At 41.6% G+C, this 20,158-nt stretch overlaps 1 protein-coding gene across 7 annotated transcripts; it reads left to right on the top strand.

Annotated features, from left to right (window-relative positions):
- The first annotated feature begins 35 nt into the window (after nucleotides 1-35).
- On the top strand, nucleotides 36-19,844 carry LOC120799783 (NACHT, LRR and PYD domains-containing protein 12-like). Of its 7 annotated transcripts, none has more exons than XM_040145140.1 (14): nucleotides 36-1,910; nucleotides 2,115-3,606; nucleotides 5,289-5,351; nucleotides 8,582-10,445; nucleotides 10,916-11,089; nucleotides 11,366-11,539; nucleotides 12,414-12,587; nucleotides 14,298-14,471; nucleotides 14,773-14,946; nucleotides 15,527-15,700; nucleotides 16,016-16,189; nucleotides 16,544-16,717; nucleotides 18,527-18,573; nucleotides 18,728-19,844. In XM_040145140.1, exons 2-14 carry the CDS (start codon nucleotides 3,336-3,338, stop codon nucleotides 19,276-19,278), a joined length of 4,188 nt encoding a protein of 1,395 aa, XP_040001074.1. In that variant the 5' UTR covers nucleotides 36-1,910; nucleotides 2,115-3,335; the 3' UTR covers nucleotides 19,279-19,844. The 7 variants fall into 7 exon arrangements, with proteins under 7 accessions (XP_040001074.1, XP_040001075.1, XP_040001073.1 ...); XM_040145141.1 differs by having other exon boundaries at nucleotides 36-2,190; nucleotides 3,324-3,606; XM_040145139.1 differs by having other exon boundaries at nucleotides 36-2,190; nucleotides 3,321-3,606.
- The last annotated feature ends 314 nt before the right edge of the window (nucleotides 19,845-20,158 follow it).

Raw genomic sequence — 20,158 nt, 5'->3', positions numbered from 1 at the left:
TGACTTCACTGCAAGGGACACAGTGTCTCCCTGTGTAAAGAGAGTCACTGCTGACTAACAGAGACACACATGCAACTTATTCTCACAGCAATTAATCAGTTTCTATTAATCTTAACCAAACCCAGCATTCTACCACATAACAACCAAAAAGTGAGTGATCTATATTTTTGATCCTTTAGTTTAAATTTGTTTTATTTTTCATTAATCTGCCGCAGAAATCGTCCTCCATCTCATTTTGTTACTGTTGTTTCCGAGAAATAAAGTGGAAATGACACCTGGGGAGGTTTAATAATCGGAAATGTCAAGAAACCTTTCTTATACAGAGGGGAACCAAATTAAGGGAAGTGTGAGCAACACATTAACATTCACTTGAAAAATATATATTTGGTTATCAGTAATATCATATTTGGTTGTAAATCGCTGCAGCTAGTGACTGTCTGTTGGGTCTGGTCTACAGTCTTTTCACTTCTTGCTTATCTCGGACCTTTTTGCCTTCAACTTGGGCTCCAATGGGAAAAACGTGATGATGAAACATTCTCAAATAAAAGCTGAAAGTCAACATTTCAACCTCATAGTCATTGTTGCCTGCACTTTCTGACTAATTAGTAGGGAGCCGCTACTGCGACTGCAGCCACTGCTGCCTCCCAGTCCGGCCAGATACAGAAACCACCGCCCGACAGTCCTGCTAGCGGCCAACCTCCCCCCCTCTGCCACCGGAGCAGGACCTGGTTCATACAGGACCCACTGACCACCCAGCTGACCCTAACCTGCCATCACAGCTGGGAGCTAAATAAGTACATTTCTTTGAAAATAAATACAAAACAATAACAAGCTAGAATGGCACTTCGGTAGAGGGCAGACCTCCACCAAGGCCTTCGTCAAACAACATACACCGGACTTCAGAGGGAAAAATGGAAATTCATAGTAAATGATCCAAATCTGCCCCGAATGGGTTCTTCCCTGCCCCATGCCCCCTCGGTTCATGACTTTAAAGGGCAACGTCCTTCTTAGATTCCGTAACCCCCCATTCGGACCGACAGAGTGACACGGGTTTGACCTGTGTCGGGGTCTATATGTATGGGTCGACCCTCCTTACGCGGCATGAATTTGGTGAAGAGAGAGGGAGCGTGCAGACGGAGAGGTTTGTGTGTTTTCAGAAATAAAATTTAGGTTTCACAAATCTGAAACTTTTCCATCCTTCCTGTTTATCTGGTCTAGATCTGGTCTGATGTGGTCCATCTGGTGTGGACATCAGACTGTTCATTTGGATTTTTGAGTCACCGTCAAATGTAATCTAATAGAGCAACCAATTACAAAATTACTAGAAATTCCCAGCACTTGGCACCTTTGAGTAGGTAAATAGTTCCACGTAGGAGTATCACCTGGCTGCAGATCACCCCTTCTTTCTGACAGTATTGGCCACACTCCGGTTTCTTTTTAAGCCCTTTCCCGTCAGTTTGATCTCAGAAGAACTTCGTCCCAGAATCTGCATAATCATCACACACAGGCACACAAACATAAACTTCTCAAAATAGATTAAAAAAAAAAATGACACTGAGATTTTGGTGCTGCTGATGCTCTTCAGTAGGAAGATAGTGGATGCTGCATATCGCCAGTTTATGACTGAACAGCTTCTGAGCTCCTGTGGAACAATGTGTAAAAAATGTATACCACGTGGCTGACAGGAATCACATAATGACCTATGTTTGGTCATTAAAAAAAAACCCCACTGCTGTGTGACATTTAAAGAAAACTAATAACTCAGGTGTCCACACGGGGTGGCGGGCTGTGACCGGAAAAACCGCACACTTTCGGTGCAGCTGCTCTGTAAACGTGACTTCTGACCTTGCCTGACCGTGCGTCAACTGGATGTGAGAGACCATACAAGCTGGACTCAGCACATTCTCACGGTGAGTCTTTTTGCTATCCGAGAAAGGAAAACCACAGTAAGGGTTGGCTGAAAACAAAAACAAAATGTCATGCGGCTGTATTGATGTCATTTACTATGTAGGGTGCATTTTTACAGGAACTCACATGAGTGACAGGAATCTGAAAAAGCTGAAGTTGAAATTTCACTTAATTCCTCATTTCCTTAAACGCCATCTCTTTAACAGAGACCTAACTGCAGCAGCCAGACTGGATTTTGATATTATCAACAGGGTCTAATATCCTCAAAACCTTCAGAAACAGGTAACGAGTCTTTTTCTTTTTAAGCATCCGCTCACTCCATAGATAATGGAATTTTATGTGAAGCTTTGGCCTGTTTCTATTCCTGCCACGTCGCTGAAGTAGGTCCGTTTCTGTACTGACGCCATCAAGATACCTGCTGTTTATTTAGTGAACTTGAAGAGGAATGTTTGGAGCTGTGTTTTTAGTGCTGTGGCTCCACGAGGGTCAATGTTGGTCTGTCTGTCAGTCTGTCAGTCCACGTCTTTAATCCAAGCTGAAATGTCCCAACAATTTGTGGACGGATTGTCAGACATCCATGTCCCCCTCTGGATGAATCTTATTGTCTTCGGTGATCCCCTGACTTGTCCTCTAGTGCCGCCATGAGGTGGACACATCTGGTTTTGAGTCACATGTCTTTGCAACCATTGGATAAACTTTCATGTCTCTCTCTTGAGGATGAACTGTAATAATACTGAAGGTCACCCCGTTTTTCATCCAGCGCCATCATCAGATCAACATTTTACCATCTCCAGTACTTTGGTTTATGATCAGATACCTGCAAAACTAATGACGTTCCCATCAGCCTCAGCTGTACTTTGTGTTTTGTGCTCATTAGCAAATTTTAGCACCCTAACATGCTAAACGGAGATGGTCTACATGGTAAACATTACACCTGCTTGACATAAGCATGTTAGCATTGTCCTTGTGAGCATGTTAGCATGCTGACGTTAGCGGTTGGGTCAAAGCACCACTGTGTGAGTTACACCTGAAAAACCACCTTAAAGTTGTGGTTTCAGGATGACGGTATCCTTCGTGCACAGTGGTGTTTGGTGTCATGAGCCCTGCAGATAAAAACGACAGCACAGTCTTTATTTCAAGAACCAAAAGCTGGTGCAACGAAAGCTAAAAGCAAATGGGACAGGACTTCAGCTGTCTCTATGTGTAGTTTTCTCAGTGAATGAAGGAATCTGCGAATTCATTAGCATCCCGCTTTAACATCATCAGCTTCCGGTTTGGTGGTGCTTTATTTCATAGGTGGCTGTCTTTAATTTGAATAAGCGTAAGCAGTCGCCCATTTCAAACGGGACTTCAGGGGAAGTCCAGCCCACGGGGCAGTTTTCCTCCCGGTTGACAATCCCTCCTGATTTCAGTAGGCCGCCAAGAAGATGGCAGAGGACCTTTATCGGACTCTGCAGGATTTACGAGACGTGGAATTCCAGGACTTCAAATGGTATCTGCAGCAGCCTGACATCCTGGAAGGTTACCAAACCATCAAAGCGTTCAAGCTGGAGAAGGCAGAAAGGCGGGACACAGTGGATCTGATGGTGCAGACCTGTGACTTTCATGGAGCTCCGAAGGTGACCAAGAAGGTTTTGGAGAAGATAAACAGGAATGATCTGGCGCAGAGTCTGTCTAACACCAGCTCAGGACCAGAAGGTCAGTCGTACTTTTTTTCCCCCCCTGCAACTTTATTTGTATTTTCAGGCAGAAACAGTGGGTTGACATGTGCAACACAAAACTTCTCTCAGTACAGAAGCACATTGCATTCAGCAAAGAGACAGAAATTATTTACATATCTCCAAAAAAAAAAGACGTAGTTCCTCTTAATTACGACATCCTGATCTCGCAATAAAGGTTATCAAGTCCTTGGTGTTTGTTGGGACACAAGCAAGATGGCACCACAAGATTTAATTCTCTTTCAGATCCTCCGTGGGTCGAGACACTGAGATATTAATGTCACTGAGTAACGGGGTTGACATTATTATTTGTGTGGTACTCGATGCCCTGAGTAATTTACCAATGAGATGTCCTGCTGACATAACGCTGTCATACATGTGAGGTTGATATGTCGATGGGGGTAAGGTAAAGCAGTAGTAACCTGCATTTCTGCATATAGGAGAGTTTATGTATTAGACACAAAGAGTGACAATATGTGGAAAAAATCAGTATGTATAAACTGCATAGACATATACAGGTCTACAGGGATTGTTCAGGCCGAAAACACTGACCTCCTTGAAGTGAAATGATACATCTGCACACGAACAGTAAAATAAGTAAAAGTAAAGTAAAATATGTGTAGGCTACAAACATACACCGATTTACGCCGGATCTCCACCGTGGAGGTAGCGAATGCAAAGTTAGCAGGACCCATAGAGCCACAGAAGCCACATTGATGGGAAATACACCCGCTTAAAAAATAGTTTTATGCAACTTACTGTGATAACTGTGCTGACGCTACGTGTGTATTATTTCTGCAGTAAATACACAAAAATCAAGGCTCTGACTCTGGTACATGAACAAATATGGCGAGCGCCGAGGCTCCCACGGCTGACAGTTTGTTAGCGTATGAAAGAAGAGTAGGCGGGAGGAGGCGAAAGCGTTTGTCAGAGTTGGACCTAAGAGTGCGGGCATACGACTATTTCCTGGAGGCAGTACATACTAGCGTAAACTCGATTCGAATCGAACTTGCAAAAGTATCAGTAGAAAATATTTGGCTGTTCATTTTGGGCCAGAACTACTCAGAACCGGGCGACAGGTGGCGTCTTTTGCCCGCAGCCATGCTGCACATGATTAAACTCAATCATCGGCTGAAATTCCATAATACTAATTTTCCTACTTATCGGCCAATAATATAACAGCCACTGATGCATTGTGCACCTCTAGAAATCGTAGCCGTGCATCCCTCTTGGTTAAGTGCTTTTCCTGTTTATGACAATCAGCTTTCAGTGAATAAAAACGGGAATTCAAGGGGCCCACCAGTAGCTCACTGCAGCGGCCCAGGCTCAAATCCAGCCCGGGACCCCCCCTGTCTCTACACTGTCGCTGTCAATAAAGGCTGAGACACCCCCAGTCCCCCCCCCCCCCGGAAAAAATTGGGAATTTAAATGTTATTATGCTAGCTTTATTTAAGAACCACTTGTAAACAGTCCAGAATATGTGAACCGAGAAATAAAGGTTCACTGGAGTTACAGCCAAGCAGAACATAACACGGATACATTTAAAAAAAAAAAACAGATGAAAATGAAAAACGAATTAACAAGCTCCCGTTAACTCAATGCTAAATAATAATTAACAAGTCAAATTGAAAATATGACACGTAATCTCTGTCTGTGTCTCAGTGGATGTCAGTGATGTTGGACGGACGTCAGAGATCAGAAGACCTTCCTCGCCGCAGACCGAAGGTAAAGCTGCCGCGCTCTCTGATTTGTACGGAAGCCCTCAAAGACAAAGTGTAACTTCTCCCTTCGGAAAAATTCGATACAAGAGGCTTTTACTTCTACTTTTGTGACAGTATGACTTCATTCCAACTGAGTGAAAGCAAAGACAGGCGTGAAGCGAACTTGCTGTCAGGTTGTCATGAAGTTTTAAAAAGCGCTGCTGCAACAGTGGATCGTGCTGCAGAGGCTGTTTGATCCTCTTTTGTGGAGTTTAAGTCAAACACGGTCACTACTGCTGCTACAGTAGCCAGGAGGTCATCAATTTGGAATGGACGGGTGAAGATCTTAACAAAAACTTAGATTAACTTAAATGAAATACTTATTTTTTAATTGGTTAATCTATCCATCACTTTTCTTCCAGTTATTTGGGTCCAGGTCATGTAAATAAATTCATTCTATTTATATTACTAGGAGTTATTGTTATATACAGCTGACAAAAATGTGCTAGAGATGTTTATGAATTGATCATATGCCTCATTGTTCTTACTCCTTTCATTAATAAACCGGTCTGACTGTGGAAAAAAGTATCAAATTTCATTCTGTGATATTATCAAGGCTTTACTTTTTTGTGATGGACCGATTTTATGCGACCCTGAGCATGTATAGAGTCGCGGGCCTCGCGAAAAAGTGTGTTCAGGCAAATTTAGTTTTCATCCCTTACATCAAATATATTAAAAATGTGTCCATCCCGTTAATTCCCACAGGTTGCAGCAAACAAAATAGTTCTCGTGTAAATCTTTGGTTATTGCTGAAAATTTGCAGCGATCAACGAGTAGAGGATGCTGTTATGTAAGCTGACCGATGTAATGCCAACTGATTTACACGTCGCTAAGAGCTTCACTAGCTGAGGCTTTCCTTACATTCGGTTGATGCGCTAGATTAATACTAACCAACTGTTACTGAAAAAACCTGTGAGGACTAAACATAAAAAACGAGCGATGGCTTTGAGAACTGCTGCAACTCAGTAAAAAAAAAAAGATTTTGAGAATAAAGAGAAATATGTAATAATATTTCCCAGTGAAATTTTAAAAAATTCCAACAAAATCTTGAAAAAATACATTACATACAACCTCTCGTCCTATGTGATGACAGGAGGGAGACGGAAAACCCGATGACATTACACTATTACACCCCAACATTGGTCCTAACTATTCTTTCACAATTGTGGTGTTTCCCAACCAACTGTAAAACGACTGCCACCACAGTGAGACAGACACTTCCTTTTTAGCCTTGCGTTCAGGGGCACAGAATGAACGGAGGCGATAGGCTATAGCAGGGTGAGGATGTACTACCGAACATTTCAGTAGAATCTGCTTTCTCAGTGATAGAGCTTCTCCCTAATGATAAGCTCCAAAGATGTGGAGCTCAGTAAAAACTTATCCTACCTCTGTTGTGTTTCAAACTCTTTGATTCAAGGGACAAGTAATATCACACTTAGACTGAGACTGTGGCACTGTTTGAAAAGGGTAGAGGCTATCAGTATGTCCTCCTTTGCAGCCCTCCACTTGAAACGGACTAGGTATATTTAGATATATTAGATATTACCTCTGTTTCGATCAACCTGTTTTTATGCACATATTCAATTTGCACAACAAAAAAAACCCTGAGTGCTGCTGATTTGCTGGATATTTGGGCAGAAAGTCAAAATACCACAAAAAAATGTTTTACTCTTGCCTGAGGTGGAAAAGTTGGTGTATCAAATTAAAAAAAAAATGCAATGAAGTGCAATGGAAACAGACTGAGTGAATAAACGCTGAGGTACATGAAGCACGAGGAGAAGGAAAACATTAGATCTGTGAGGGGCCACGAGGAACCTGGAACCTTCCTCACATTGACACGTGAAACCGACAGAAAGGTCAGACTCCTAGTGTTCTCATAACGGTAGTGGGTGGTGTCAGGGCCACAGGAGGTCATTTGTCATTGTCGATTGGTTGCCATTCTCAGGAGGGCAAGTCTTACATAACATGAGTCAGCCACAGCGCAGACAGCAGGGACAGGGAGGCGAGAGTAGAGGACGAAGAGAGAAGAACGGCGTACAGCGGAGAGCGCGACTCTTTTCATCGAGACTGTGATGGACGATGAGTGATTACCCTCATGTCTGAAGAACCGTATCGGCCTGAATATAGGATGACCCTGATTATAAGACGGACACCCTTTTCCAACATCTGCTTTTGATGAAAAAACGTTTTGACGATAGCAAAGTCTTTAACACTTGTCATGTTGGGAACGTTACCAGTAATCCAAGGAGAACAGAGTCCTCATCACTGAAGGCTTTTACCTTGTCTAAGTGAAACATGAAATACGGTCGTATGTGAAACCCACATTTCTGTATCTTGTCAATCAGACTTTGGTAGTCTGACTTTTCTGTCAGACTACTGAACAGGGTCAGAATCCTTTTCTCTGACAGTTAGCCTTTTTTAGACTCTCTTTTTGAGCTCTTCGTCTGTGACAGCTGTAATTCTTTGCTGTTACACAAATTTTCTCCTTGGTTCTTTTCTGCAGTTGACATCGGGAGATGCCTTTTGACTGAGTTCTTTTTTTTTGTCATAAATTTATTTCCTCCGTGGCAGCAAAACGCAACACTTGCTAGCCTAGCAACACTGAGGCTACGAACAACCCATAATTCAACACTCTCTTTAGAAGACCGTGTTACTCTGGTACTCTCTCCAGTCACCGACTCCAAGCTCAGGACGCGGTTGTCAACTGAAGGAGAGAGGGCTGACCCAGCCACGAAGTCGAGTGGTTGTCACTGCGAGGAAGGAGTGGAGCCAGAGCAGAAAGCTAGCCGAGCTCACCTGCAGTTCAGTTGAGGCCTCCATCCTTTTCTTGCTGAGTGGCAACCAAAGCAGTCAGGTATGCTATGGGCCTGTTAGTAGCTGGCCATGAGGCTCAGTGGTAATTGTATTCCCTAGACTTAAAACAAATCATTTTACTAGTACTACCCATGGCATGACAAATGAAACTCATATTGGTTTTAATTTCTTTTGCCAATTTTCTAAAAATGTGGTCAAACGTTTTACTACATTTAGATGAAAGATTGACTGGTGTCTTACTTTGGCTCACCTTGCGTCTCTATTTATTTCTCTTCAGAAACAAACCTTTGAAAAAAAAAAGCATGAGTTTACTGCTGCTCATGGCAAAAGAGGCATCTTTAGCATCATTTTGGTTTTTGTTTTGTTATTTATTTCAAACAGATGTGATTGTTCCAGTACCAGAGCCGCAACCCATTTCATATTACCAACACCTGCTTCAATCAAACCTCCAGGATAAGTTTATGTGTGCACGAGAGGGGTGGGCCCAGAAGAAGGATGAGCAGCGTCTGGATGATATCTACACAGAGTTGTACATCACAGCTGGAAGTGACATACACATCAACACACAGCATGAGGTCAGGCAAATTGAGATTGCTGAGAATCTAGCAGAAATAAAAAAACCAATTAAATCTAGTGACATGTTCAAAGACCCCTCTGGAAGATATAAACCCATCAGAACAGTGCTGACCAATGGAATTGCAGGAATTGGCAAAACATTTCTTGTGCGCAAGTTTGTGTTGGACGTGGCTGAAAGAAGAGCTAATCAGGATGTGCATCTGATTTTCCCCTTTACTTTCCGCCAATTAAATTTATGGAGGGGAGAAAAGTTTCGTTTAGCAGAGCTCATTCATGAATGTATCAGGGAGACCAGAGACATCAAGGAGGAAGCTCTTAATCACATCTTTACAACTCTGCAGTCATCAGGAAACACCAACTATGACAAGAGCAAATTCAAACTTATGTTTATTTTAGATGGACTGGATGAGAGCCGCCTTCAACTGGACTGCTCTACGAATAAAAACCAGGACACAGACTTTGATGTGTCCGTATCGACTTCAGTGGACGTGCTGCTGACGAAGCTCATCAAGAAGAATCTGCTTCCCTCCGCTCGCCTCTGGATAACAACACGACCCGCAGCAGCCAATCAGATCCATTCTGACTTTGTTGACATGGTGACAGAGGTCAGAGGGTTCACTGACCCACAGAAGGAGGAGTACTTCAGGAAGAGATTAAGAGATGAGGAGCAGGCCAGCAGGATCATCTCCCACATCAAGACATCCCGAAGCCTCCACATCATGTGCCACATCCCAGTCTTCTGCTGGATCACCGCTACAGTTCTGGAGGATGTGTTGAAAACCAGGGAGGGAGGAGAGCTGCCCAAGACCCTGACTGAGTTGTACGCAGAATTCCTGGTGTTTCAGATTCATCAGACAAAACAGAGATATGGCCAAAAAACGTGCGTTAAGTACATTAAGTCATTGGCAAAACTCGCTTTCCACGAGCTGGAAAAGGGCAATCTGATCTTCTATGAGAAAGACCTGACAGAGAGTGGCATTGATGTCAGTGGAGCCTCGGTGTGCTCAGGAGTGTTCACAGAGATCTTTAAAGAGGAACGTGGGAGGAAGAATGATGCAGACAAGATGTTTAGCTTTGTCCATCTAAGTGTTCAAGAGTTTTTGGCAGCTCTCTATGTAGAGAAGGCACTCTTTAACAGAAACAAGAATGTTCTGTCTGAGCCAGGGCAAACTTGTGGCGAACATGTGAGAATGGTTTTCAGCAAAACATCTATGACAAAAGTCCACCGGTTTGCTATTGACAAGGCATTGGCGAGTCCAAATGGACACCTGGACTTGTTCATCCGCTTCCTCCTGGGCCTTTCACTGCAGACCAATCAGTCCCTCCTGCGAGGCCTGCTGAAAAAGCAAAGAAGCTCACAGACCAATCAGGAAACAGTCAAGTACGTCAAAAAGAAGATCAGTGAGAATATGTCTCCAGAGAGAAGCATCAATCTGTTCCACTGTCTGAATGAACTGAAGGACCATTCTCTAGTGGAGGAGATCCAACAATACCTTTGTTCAGGAAGTCTCTCCACAGATAAACTCTCTCCTACTCAGTGGTCAGCTCTGGTCTTCATCTTACTGTCATCAGAAGAAGATCTGGATAAGTTTGATCTGAAGAAATACTCTGCTTCAGAGGAGGCTCTCCTGAGGCTGCTGCCAGTGGTCAAGGCCTCCAACAAAGCTCTGTAGGTGCACAGATAAGTGCAGTGATAACTGTATCCTGTGTAGGGTTCTTTTCAAATATGAAAGTCTAAGTTAACTGATAGGATGATTGATTTGTTTATTAGTTGAACAACCTTTCAAATTGTTTCCTTCAGTGTGATTGTATCTCCACAGATTAATGTATCCATACAAAAAAGAAAAAAATAGGTGTAGTTCATTTATGGCTAAAATTAATTTTTGTAAAATATTGTGATCCTGGAGACAAGTTTGGATTTTTTGAAAGTTTTATAAAATGCTCATTTATATATTGTATACAAAAAGCAAACAAACAAATAAACAAAAACATAGTAAAGATTTAAAAAATGTTCTCATCACCTGGGACCCTTAGGCATGATTGTTCAACTCATCAACACAGTGAGGCCAACCAATGTGTTTCTCACATTGTAGACCATATAAACAATGGTGTTTTTCTTTATCTCTAACTCTCCTTCAGGCTGAGTGGTTGCAGTCTGTCAGAGAGAAGCTGTTACGCTCTGTCATCAGTTCTCAGCTCAAAGTCCCCTAGTCTAAGAGAACTGGACCTGAGTAACAACGACTTGCAGGATTCAGGAGTGAAGCTGCTCTCTGCTGGACTGGAGAGTCCACAGTGTAGACTAGAGACTCTCAGGTCAGATCACACTGTGATGCTTTTGTCTGACACTGTGTTTCCCTGTTGATGAAACAAATATGGATTTTTGCTGATAAACTCTTTATGAAACACAGATATTCCTACTGCTTCTCATCGATAATGTGTTTTTCACGGTCTTATGTCTGCACTTTGAATCATAAGAACATTCCACAAATTTATTGGATAAATACACTGAACTCAGTTCAGTGATACTGAACATATCTGGTATGTTGAAGTAAAACACAAAGGAAAATGTGTGTTATTTATTTTTATCAGGTTGACTCAAACAAGGCTCACAGAGAAATGCTGTCAACATATCTCATCCGCCCTCAGCTCCCAGTCCTCTTGTCTGAGAGAGCTGGACCTGAGTAACAACGACCTCCAGGATTCAGGAGTGAATCTGCTCTCTGCTGGACTGGAGAGTCCGCACTGTAAACTGGAGACTCTCAGGTCAGATCACAGTGTCCTGCTTTTGTGTAATATCGTTTTTTACCTCAAACATTAAATGCTCTATGGTCTAGTTTTATACCCCATCTGTATAATAGATTCTCCATTAGTGAAACACCACTTTATTTCTGTAAAATGATCATGTGATACAGAATTTTTACTTTGGTTCGTTAAGTGTGCTTAAAGAGCAACTTGATATCGTGTTTTAGCTTGAACTCAGTGCAGTCTGAACCCTGACACACACAACCACACATCAGTTCATTTCTACTGTGTTCCTCTATCTTTCACCCTTTCTAAATGATGCATTTCAGCTGTTTTCAGATGTTTCGATGCCGAAATATTACATCTCACAGTCACCAAGAATTTACTGAACCATAGCAACATAACGCAGTTTACCTTTGTTTTAACATCTATACTGGCTGGTAACACCTATCGTTTCACATGTGCAACCCAAAGCATCTTTTTTACAAGCAGTAATAATGACTTCAGTGAATGTAACTTCACCTCGAATTTTTTTGTGGTGGAGTGTCCTGGGATACGTCATAGATTTTTTTACAGAGTCTTTCAGATTCAAGAGGACTCAACTACTGGATTTTCTCTGGAAAAAATGAGAAGAACATCTGTAGTAATAAACAACATAAAAAGGGATCAGAATCAATAGATAGTATAATAAAGTGACCGTGCATATAATCTTTTAATCTTTTAACTAATAAAAGTTAAATTACCCTTTAAATTCTGACCATGGTTTGATCACTATACTGTTTATTTACACTTTGAATTGTATAGAAAATTTATAATGCTCGCTGACATCAGACAGGTTGGGGGTTCTATACTGAAACACTGAGGAGAATGTTTTGTTTTCATTTATTACTGTCAGGTTAAAGCAGACCAGGCTCACAGAGAAATGCTGTAAGAAGTTCTCATCAGTTCTCAGCTCACAGTCCTTTAGACTGAGACATCTGGACCTGAGTAACAATGACCTGCAGGATTCAGGAGTGAAGCTGCTCTCTGCTGGACTGGAGAGTCCTCACTGTAAACTGGAGATTGTCAGGTGAGATTACGCTGTGATGCTTACGTGTCACGCTTCCTGATTAGTGAAACAAACATGGCTGAAACAATCCATACAGCAGATGAATATTACTATAGTTTCTGCTGTGTTATTTGTGATCATATGTCTGCACTTTCAATTAACTATAACTAACTATAAATGGAGGAATCTCTGTCTTTCTTTCTGTCTGTCTGTCCTATGATTTTCTCGATTCATCCAATCTACTACAAACTTCTCGTGTATTGTCGAGGACCCGAGCAAGTGGGTCAACTGCGTCAACTGTGAATTTTTCCTTTGGATGAGCAGTTCTAGAGAAACATTAAACCGCAGTCGGTTAGGGCTGGGGAGACGCATCCACATAACCGACTTCATAGAAGGCAATTTGTTTAAGACCAGACGCAGCCACAGCAAGACAGCACAGTTTTGTTTACTTTTTATCCCCACCTAGACATGATATATTAGGATTATTTACCGGCAGAACAAGTAATTTATGCACCGCTGCTGTGATGGTAATGTAACATTAAATTACATGCATCATCTAACATTGTTATCTGCTGTTTTATATTTTCTTGTTCATTTAATGGCCATGTATGAGTGCAAAAATGGCTTAAACTAACTTAACAGACTGTTGTTACAGTCTGTAAATCATTTCAAATATTTTCACGGCTTCTGCAGTAAAAACACTTGACAGTGATTTTGTTAACTGTATATTATTCCAGTGATGACATAAATCAGTGTCATACCCATTTTAAGTTTTAAGTCAAATTCTTCAGTAAAAATACTGATTCTCCAGTTCAGGGAAAAGGGTTTCTACAACACACAGTGATTAAATTTATCTACACTCCTTTGCCAATTTATTAGGTACACCTTGATGAAAGAAATGCAGTATAATACAACTACCCTAAATTAAATCTTCCCTTCTTGGGAATTATAATGTCCAGTCTTTATTGAATCTGTTTAAGAGGATGTTTATTTTAGTTGTCATTTTGGGGGCTGTAATTTGTGGTGGTGTTGAACTCTAGTGGATTATACTGAGAGGTGTTGCTAATATATATTGTCAACCTTCTTTCATATAAATTGGATGGACAAAATATTAGGAACACCGCTCAGCATAACCCTGTATGTAACAACTGAAACCACCACACTTTGGACTCAAAAGCACGACTCAAAAGACAGAGTTACAAAAATCAGGGTCTTTACTGAAAAACAGGTCAGCAAAACACTCAGGCAGACGAAACCAATGAAAACATGACCGAGGAGGCTGGAGGGGACATCACATGGTACAGTTCAATATCACCACAAATTACGGCCTCCAAAATGACCATTAAAATAAACCAACACCTATTTCAAACAAATTCAATAAAAACTGAAAATTATAATCCTCATGAGGGGAGGATTTATTGCAGGCCTGTTGTATTATACTGTAGTAGTTTTACCAGTTTTTTCTGAAGAGGTATCTGACAAATAGGGTCTATTGTTAATATTATTATTAATATCATAATACTTTAGTGACGTGGAAATTAGATGATGATTATTAGATGATTGAATAAAATATTGAACTATTAATGAGATAACAAGCACGTTTTGAATGGGCACTGCACTAGTCCACAAATGTACCAGACAGATAGACTGAATCCTCTTCACTGATACTGAACATATTGCGGATGTTAAAGTAAAACATAAAGGAAAATGTGTTTTATTTATTTTTATCAGGTTGCATCAAACTAGGCTCACAAAGAAATGCTGTCAGGTATTCTCATCAGTTCTCAGCTCCCAGTCCTCTTGTCTGAGAGACCTGGACCTCAGCAATAATGACCTGAAGGATTCAGGAGTGAATCTGCTGTCTGCTGGACTGGAGAGTCCACACTGTAGACTGGAGACTCTTAGGTCAGATCACACTCTGATACTTTTCTGTAACACTGTGTTGTAACTCAAACATTTAATCTCTATTGTCTTGTTTTATATTGCATGTAGCATACACATTCTCCTTTGGTGAAATAACTCTTAATTTTTGGGGATTATCGCCATATGATATAGGATTTTTTTTTTTTTTTGGTGATTTGTTAAGTGGGCTTAAATCTTGACCACGTTAAGATCAGTATAATGATAAATAACATTGAACCCTGTCCTGCTCACTGACACTATTACCACTGAAGAAGATGTTTTTATTTTTGTTTATTATTATCAGGTTGAATCAAACCAGCCTCACAGAAAAATGCTGTCAGGTATTCTCATCAGTTCTCAGTTCCCAGTCCTCTAGTCTGAGAGAGCTGGACCTCAGCAATAATGACCTGAAGGATTCAGGAGTGAAGCTGCTCTTTGCTGGACTGGAGAATCCACACTGTAAACTGGAGACTCTCAGGTCATATCATACTGTAATGCTTTTGTGTAGCACCATCTTCCCCTGTTTTACAAGGTTCTCATTTTAAAACAAACCAGCATTTAGTTTTAGCTTTAGCTACACTAGCTAGTGACAGCTGATAAAATTTGCACGCAGCAGTCAATACTGCAGCTGACAAAATTAACAGTCTGCTTAAAAATGAGAGACCGGGGGTTGCAACTTGTGGTGCTGTTGAACAGTACCACAAGTTGCATTTTTGGTTTCTACTGATTTCTTAGACATTACCACATGCCACGAATTAAGAAAGCATTGGATACATTTAAAAGAGGAATACACTACACCATGTCCTGCTCTCTGACAATGAACAGCTCTGGAAAGTTGAATGCCTATCAGGTTGAATCAAACTAGGCTTACAGAGAAAGTCAGGAGTTCTCATCAGTTCTCATATCCCGGTTCTCTAGTTTGAGCTGGACCTAGAAGCAAGATCCTCATGACCAATTAGTGATTTATCAATGGAAATTAGAAAACACTAGAATGGAGAAGCTTGTTTTAAAAACAGAAACAGTGTCAGTACTTGTCTTTATCATCAACTGCTCTTCAGGTTGAGTGGAAGTAACCTGTCATGGCGAAGTTGTCATGCTGTGGTCTCAGTTGTCAGTTCCCAATCCTCTAGTCTGAGAGAGCTGGACCTGAACAACAACGATCTACAGAATTCAGGAGTGAAGCTGCTGTCTGCTGGACTGGAGAGTCCGCTCTGTAAACTGAAGTGTCTCAGGTCAGATCTCACTCTGATGCTTCATGTAAGACCGTGTTGTGCCTCATTAAATGATTTACAGTCTACTTTTGTTTTGCATGCCACATAGATACCCTACTGCTGACACAAAACTTTACTTTTTCAAGGCAACCACAATATTATACAGGACAATTTCTCTAGTTTCAATAATCTGCTTAATGTCGACCATGTCCACATCATCATATGTTAGAACTTAAAATCATAAAAACGTCAAACAAATGTACTTGTGAAATACACTGAGACAGTAAATGGAATAAATGGAAACCCTGGAAAATATTATTTATTTATTTATATCAGGTTGAATCAAACCAGCCTCACAGAGAAATGCTGTCAGGACTTCTCGCCAGTTCTCAGTTCCCAGTCCTCTAGTCTGAGAGAGCTGGACCTCAGCAATAATGACCTGAAGGATTCAGGAGTGAAGCTGCTCTCTGCTGGACTGGAGAGTCCTCACTGTACCCTGGAGACTCTCAGGTCAGGATTCAACTTTACTCTTTTAACAGATGACCATGTAAATATAGCTTGAAATATACAGGTTGATGTCTGTAGACTTTTACTCAATAGATTATCCTCAAAAACAGTGAGTTAACAACCTTCTGCAAGAAAATTTCTAGAACTGATTGTTTTTGAGACAAATTTTCATATCTTTTTATTTTTTCTTTAATTCTGAAGCAAATTTAGTTAACAGATCATTATGTTAACTAATTCTGTTGATGACAGGTTGTGGTGTCATTCAACCAGGAATGAAGAGGAAGTCTAGCATTGACTAACAAGGAAAAGGAAGGAAACCTACTGATACACCCACTGTGTGTGTGTGTGTGTGTCCAGGTTGTCAGGCTGTCAGGTCACAGAGGGAGGCTGCACGTCTCTGGCCTCCGCTCTGAGATCCAACCCCTCCCACCTGAGAGAGCTGGACCTGAGCTACAATCATCCAGGAGACGGAGGAGTGAAGCTGCTTTCTGCTGGACTGGAGGATCCACAATGGAGGCTGGACACTCTCAGGTGTGAAAGAAAACAAGAGCTCCCACGATGTTTCTCCGTAACACTGACATGCTGAGTATAGTAACTGATGGGCTGAGGGTCCCAATACCTATCTAAAGCAATCCAGTACAACTGTTCTGTTACAGAGTCTACTTTTAATGATGACTATTGTTGTGGATATTGCTGGTTATTGGTGAACTCATCAGTGAAGAGTGTCCAGGCTAATTGGAGAAATTATCAGTACAAGTTTATATGAAGATGCCATCTCCATCCTGAAGCTCAGTCCCCTGTCTTCAGTCTTTTAATCGCTACCGATTATGCTGCCAATACTTTACACCCAGAAATAGTCAAACTCAATGAGTTAGTCTGTTGGTTCGCTATTCTCTAAACAGGGAAATGCTTTTACCCGTGTTAGATCAGATCACTTTGCATATAGCCTTCAGTATAACGTCAGTTCATCCTGGTCTGGAGCCGCTGTTATCTTGCTCTGCCCGTGGATTCTAGCGGACACCAATCTGTGCCGTCTAGGGAGGCAAAAGCAGCCGTCTCCTTTGACCTTGGCTGCTGCAGCAACGCTGCTTCACTTTAATCAGAACGGCTCTGTTTTCCCCAAATAACCTCAGACAGCTGCCAACATCTCAAGGAGAGAAAACAGTCTGCCTCTCAGAAAGATTCGCTGCTGTTTTGCCTGAGACCTCGAGGCCCACGCTTGACCTGCGCAACCCAACAGAAAACTCCCTAACACCTATAATGTCCAATTTTTCTTGATACTGTCATAGAGTTGTAAATTAAATTTTTTACCCCTGAACAATGTCTCAGCACTGAGGTCGTACATACTTTGTGGCGGTGTTGTACTGGACTGCATTATATTCAGAGGTGTTTCTAATATTCTGACCCCCTGATGTATGAAAATGGGGAAGACAAAAAATTAGAAACACCTCTCAGCATAATGTAGTCTAGTACAACACCACCTTTAACTACACCCGCAGTAGTAAAAATATAATTTAATTTACACATTTTCAACTTCACTCAAAATTGAACATTATAAACCCTGTAAAGTCAGATGTTATGGCAGGGCTGTTGTATTTAATTACAGTAGATTTTACAGGTGTACCTAATAAAGTGGCCGTTAAGTGTATGCATATCTACACCACACCACTGATAGAGCGAAAGTGAATGTGTAGGTTTCCATCTAGTTAGCAACCTTTTTGGTGCCATGGATCCCGCTGACCATATTTCTCTCTGAGACGTGTTTAAGTCAAGGCTAGGAAAATTTTAAATAATAAAGGTTATATTTTGATAATATTACTTGTAGGGGAAAAGGGTAAAAGCCTGGAGACCATTTTATAAACACGCTCCCAAAAGTCTTAACGGGGGGGATCATTCCCACATCGTGTATAGAACTGTTCCCTACTGATTCATTGATGAAGATTATAATTAGGACAAATTGAAAGTTTTATCAGGGATCTTTTCCTTGGGGTGGGTAAGGGGGATGAACAAACTTGAAATGCAACAGGTGATTATTCCAAGTGTGTGAACATAATGTGATATTTCTCCATATGGTTATTGCGCATTTACTGATATAGATAAAGGGGCAAAATCTTGATTCCCTGTCTGTACAATGACCAAAGACATCTGTGAAAAATTGAATAATTAATTATAAATGAAGGTTACATGTATTTGGTGTTGTTTGAAGTTTATTTAACTGACATGTATTTCAATATGAACTGACCTGCTTTCTTTCTCGATGTTGGATCTGAATGAAAGGTTGAGAAGATAATTAATGGTGAAGCTTGTGAAGGTTCATTCCGACTTTGTTTCTTCCTCCAGGCTGGAACCTGATGGAAAGCAGTGGCTGAGACCTGGTCTGAGGAAGTGTGAGTGTGTTTTCCCTTTTACTCATGAAAACAAGGCGACACATGTTAAAGCTGTTTGAATTGAAAGTTTGTGTATCTAAATTCAACTCTCCAGATCCATCGGCCGTGTTAGATGATAAACCGCTGCTGTCCTGTGTCTTGTTCTCTCCATCAGATGCTGAAGAACTCACCCTGGACCCAAACACAATAAACAGAAACCTCACACTGTCTGACAACAAGAGGAAGGTGACGGTAGTGACGAAGGAGCAGCCATATCCTCATCATCCAGAGAGGTTTGACGTCTGGCCTCAGCTGCTGTGTAGCGATGGTCTGACCGGGCGCCGTTACTGGGAGGTCGAGTGGGAAGGAAGAGTTTCTATAGCAGTGAGCTACAGAGGAATCGTAAGGAAAGGAGACAGTGATCTCTGCATGTTTGGAAGAAATAATCAGTCCTGGAGTCTGCTCTGTTCCGATGTCAATGGTTACTCTGTCAGTCACAACAAAAGAACAGTCCACACTCTCTCCTCCCCGTCCCCTTCCTCTGTCTCTAACAGAGTAGCAGTGTATGTGGACTGTCCTGCCGGCGTTCTGTCCTTCTACAGAGTCTCCTCTGGCACACCGATCCACCTCCACACCTTCAACGCCACATTCACTGAACCTGTCTACCCTGGGTTCAGGTTTGCGTTTGGGTGGCCTGGTTCTTCAGTGTCCCTGTGTTCATTGTAGGAGCGGGAGTCTCCTTCTTATCAAAGGAAACACTCACACGGCTGACAAAACATACGCAAATACTTTTTGTAAGTCATACTTGCTCATAATTAGAGGAAAATGCCTCTGTCTCCATCGCTTCTATCCACTTGTCCATTGAGAGGAACATCCCAACTGACCTTAACAAGGACATTAAAATTTGCAAACTTATGGTCAAAAGAAGGATTTTCCTTGGATTTCACAAATCTTGCTCACAAGACTGTTTAAAACAGCTCATTCTAAAATTGTTAATAGTTCTGTGTTTGAGAAATAAACATTAAAAACATTATGTATTTTATTAAAAAAATGTTTGCACAATAAATGTTTAAAACGTAAAACCTCTTTGATACAAAGGCGTTGTTTTCCTTATATTCTGAATCACCCTGTAAAATGTTCATCTTATTTGGGGACCCTAGCATCTGTGTGCCTCAGCACAAATTTGGACTCAGCCCGCAGATGGTAGAGTCAGAATCTGGCATCAACAGCATGAATCCATGGACCCAACCTGCCTCGTGTCAACAGTCCAGGCTGGTGGTGGTGTAACGGTGTGGGGGAGGTCTTCTTGGCTCCACTTTGGGCCTTAACACCAACCAATCATGGTCTGAATGCCTCAGCCTGTCTGAGTATTTTTGCTGACCATGTGCTTCCCTTCATGGCCACGGTTCACCATCTTCTAACGGCTACTTCCAGCAGGATAATGCTCCATGTCACAAACTGGTTTCATGAACAGGACAGTGAGTTCAGTGGACTTCGGTGGCCTCCCCAGTCACCAGATCTGGATCCAGTAGAACACCTCTGGGATGTGGTAGAACGGGAGACTGGCAGCTCTTATGTACAGCTGATAATCCTGCAGATATGATGA

Source organism: Xiphias gladius, chromosome 15 (assembly GCF_016859285.1).
Source record: "Xiphias gladius isolate SHS-SW01 ecotype Sanya breed wild chromosome 15, ASM1685928v1, whole genome shotgun sequence".
Lineage (NCBI taxonomy): Eukaryota > Metazoa > Chordata > Actinopteri > Istiophoriformes > Xiphiidae > Xiphias > Xiphias gladius.
This window is presented reverse-complemented; position numbering and strand designations above follow the sequence as displayed.

Bases quoted from the DNA above. Each gene is read 5' to 3' on its own strand.
- LOC120799783 (XM_040145140.1), top strand. From the start codon at position 3,336: ATGGCAGAGGACCTTTATCGGACTCTGCAGGATTTACGAGACGTGGAA. The intron at 10,446-10,915 runs GTAGGTGCACAG...ACTCTCCTTCAG, and splicing joins AAGGCCTCCAACAAAGCTCT to GCTGAGTGGTTGCAGTCTGT. The intron at 15,701-16,015 runs GTCAGATCTCAC...TATTTATATCAG, and splicing joins TGTAAACTGAAGTGTCTCAG to GTTGAATCAAACCAGCCTCA.